This window comes from Atta colombica, unplaced genomic scaffold, assembly GCF_001594045.1.
Source record: "Atta colombica isolate Treedump-2 unplaced genomic scaffold, Acol1.0 scaffold162, whole genome shotgun sequence".
In the NCBI taxonomy this organism is placed as follows: Eukaryota; Metazoa; Arthropoda; class Insecta; order Hymenoptera; family Formicidae; genus Atta; species Atta colombica.
This window is the reverse complement of record NW_017259253.1, coordinates 593,744-596,957: the sequence shown is the minus strand read 5'-3', so window position 1 is coordinate 596,957 and position 3,214 is coordinate 593,744. Positions and strand designations below refer to the sequence as shown.

At 29.5% G+C, this 3,214-nt stretch overlaps 1 protein-coding gene across 1 annotated transcript in view; it reads right to left on the bottom strand.

Annotated features, from left to right (window-relative positions):
• The window catches only part of LOC108685951 (odorant receptor 22c-like), a 2,771-nt gene extending 1,215 nt beyond the window's left edge, over nt 1-1,556 (bottom strand). Inside the window, exons 1-2 of the mRNA XM_018190969.1 lie at nt 754-1,556; nt 411-510 (exon numbers count right to left, since the gene is read on the bottom strand). Of these exons, the coding sequence (XP_018046458.1) occupies nt 411-510; nt 754-1,556 (903 nt within the window). The remainder of the gene's footprint in view (nt 1-410; nt 511-753) is intronic.
• Between the last annotated feature and the right edge of the window lie 1,658 nt (nt 1,557-3,214).

The window sequence follows — 3,214 nt, the reverse complement described above, 5'->3', positions numbered from 1 at the left end:
TAATATATGTATATAATATTAGTATTTATTTATTTATCTTAGAATTTATACTTTAAAAACATTATTTTTATTAGTTTTATGTTATATGTTTTTCTACTGGTAAATTATGTCTCTTTAATAATTAGAAATGTTGAATATCAAATAACCTAAAACGTCCAAACACCGTTATATTAATTATTAAACATATGAATATATCAAACATTCAGCACAATAGCTTTGAAAATGACCGGTTTTAGTATATAAAAAATATCTTTTACTATGTAAAAATTAAAATATGGACTCATCTTTGTCATATCGGTTTTATACATATTTTGCAATAGGATTGCGATGTCTGCTTTTTTGTGAAAAAATCATATTCACAAGAATATATTTGATGGGTTTAATAAGATTTTTTTACATTTCTAGCATACCATAATTGTATAATATCCAAGCAAACACATGGCCATCGTGCATCCCGTTAATTCCACAAGAGAAACTTTATGCATAATACTTTCTACTTGTGATATAAAACTGAAACGTGTAAATGTACGTAACACAGTAAGTTTTTTTAAATAAATAAGTCATCGACACACTGAAATTATGCTTTTATAAACACAATTGACAACAGATCTTTTAGTAATCTATAAAAAAAAACATGATTTTAATGCAATATCTATTCATAAATAGTTAATTATTAATTTGTGATTATAGAAATTTAATATAATTTATGTACACTATATAATATGCATTTTTTAATGCCTGCTTATGAAATACCTCAATATTCTCAGATGATGTTCTACGATAGCAGCCAGTTTTCGTTTAGCTTTATCATTTCTCTTTTCCTGGTTTTTAACTAATTCATGTAGCCACTCGTACAACACATTCAATTGACCACAAGCGTGTATTGCGAAGACAGCAGCTAGACTGCAAGCACCGACAGTAGAGGAACTCACTATTAACATTGCTAGATTTTGCAGAATCAACGCGATTTCATTTACAGGGCTAAATCTCGTATCGATAATCTTGTTGTAAATCGGACACGTCATCGGATGCGTCGTAAAAGTCTCATTGTCGACGACAATGGTTACAGTTTTCATTGCCCTTGCCAAGCTGAACAGGATCGTTCCTCCATGCATGATTATTCCACAAATTATGGCAATGAAACGACCGAACTTAGCTTGTTGCAGCATTATTTCACGATCATCGAACTTCTGTATGAGACACCAATCTGTTTCCATGTGTCGTATTAAATTGCTAATATCACCACTGCGCTTAAGCAGCACCCAATAATGTACCGAGCCCATAATTCTATGAAGTAATGGTCCAGTTGCACTTAGTTTTAGTTTGATGTTGTCTTTCTCAAATAACACATATAATAAACACGGTATCATGTTGGATGCTACTATGCTCGAACAAATAAAAATTTGTAGTAATACCAAGATTTTCCACACTAGGCTCGATTCATCCGTTTGTGGCCATGCACCAATTGGTTTGAGAAACCATCGATTAAATTGTAAACTATAATCGTTATGTTTTTTTGATCTGTCGCTCTCTGGCGCGCATTTGAAATTTGACATGATTGCTGCACGAAAGCATATGGTGCACTGTCACGGATGGACAACTCATCGTTCCAGAATATGATGAAGCGCTTGCGCCGATCTTTAGAAGAGTTTGGTGAACGATTTAATAAAAGTGCACTGAGAGAGGTATATGTGAATGTAATGTCTGGTTCATCGATGGTTTTTATTATCCGATGTCTGAGAAAACATCGCGTGTTGTGTAAGGATTCGTGGAAGTGACATTAAGAGTTTTCTTTATTTTATATTAAAAAATCTCTGGGGAAGAGCATTTGGCAAATGGATGGAATAATTTAAGTCTCAGGGTTGCGCAATTTTAATTATATGAACTATAATCGTCAAAATTAAGTCGAATAAAAATTAAGTGAGATGAATAATTTAATATAGTGAAAAGGATTTAAAAAATTTAATGTAAGTAAGTGATTGACTAATAATTAAATTATTCAACAAAACAACAAAAAGAACTTACAGAGTTATTGATGTATACTATATATATTAATTTGATTTAGAGTGAGAGAGCGTTTCGCAGAACTCTCAGCAGACAATCCGTATTTCGAAAAGAAAAATTCAACATCCATTTGTAAAAAACAGAGATGACATTTAAAATTGTTTAAAAATTATGAATAATATAAATATATTATTAGTGTATGTTACAAAAATGTTATAATATGTGCTAATATTAAATATTAATATTATTTATAATTTTAATACAATTTTAAATACAATAATATCCAATTAAATTTATATTTTGGCAAATCACTTTGCGTATAATATTTTTCACGTGTATTATAAAATTCAAACATATTTATATAATGAAATATTTGAAAATATACCAAATGTTTAATTTTGCGAATTTGTTTGTTTATTTCCATCTTTCGCATGGAGATAATTAATATATATTTAATTACAACAATTTGGGGAAAAGCAATGTCTTCGATTGCAATCGTCCTGCTTTTTAAATTCAACGCTTCCTGCACACTTATGGTTCAGCATGATCACTCCACGAAGTCATGTAGTGCATTGTCATGAATGGACATTTTATTGTGCTAGCGTTGTGAAGTAACGCCTATGCCATCTTCGAATGAGTTTAATGTACAACTTGATACTGCAACTGCTTCGAAAGTTTGTGTATCTGATCATTAAAGTGTTTGGCACATATATATGGAATAACATCGTATGTACACAAAAAGATGAATTTAGAAAATATTAGTTGTGGTGGAAAAGCGATTTGAAAAAGTGAAATCCTTATATAAATAATGCGAGTTTTAGCTTTTTTTTCGTTGTATCTATGATCTTAAAAACTATTTGTGTTATCAAAACTTTTATACAACACTTTTACAATAAAATTATTTCTGTTCATCTACGTCATTATTTAAAAGAAAATAAAAAAGATTTTTTTTCATTAAAAGGAATTGTTTCTGTTAATTGTAATTAAAAGTATTATTGATGTAAATGAATATAGAGATTTTGTTATAAAACTTTAGTATAAAACATTTTTTGATATCTCGAATAGTTTTCCAGATATTTCCGGAAGAATTGAAAATCGCTTTATACATGAGAGATGATTTCACCATTTCAAACCGTTTTTCCGCAGCAACGGATATTTTCTAAATTTGTCTTTTGATGTAATCTATTGTATATATGTGTGTGTACAAAAT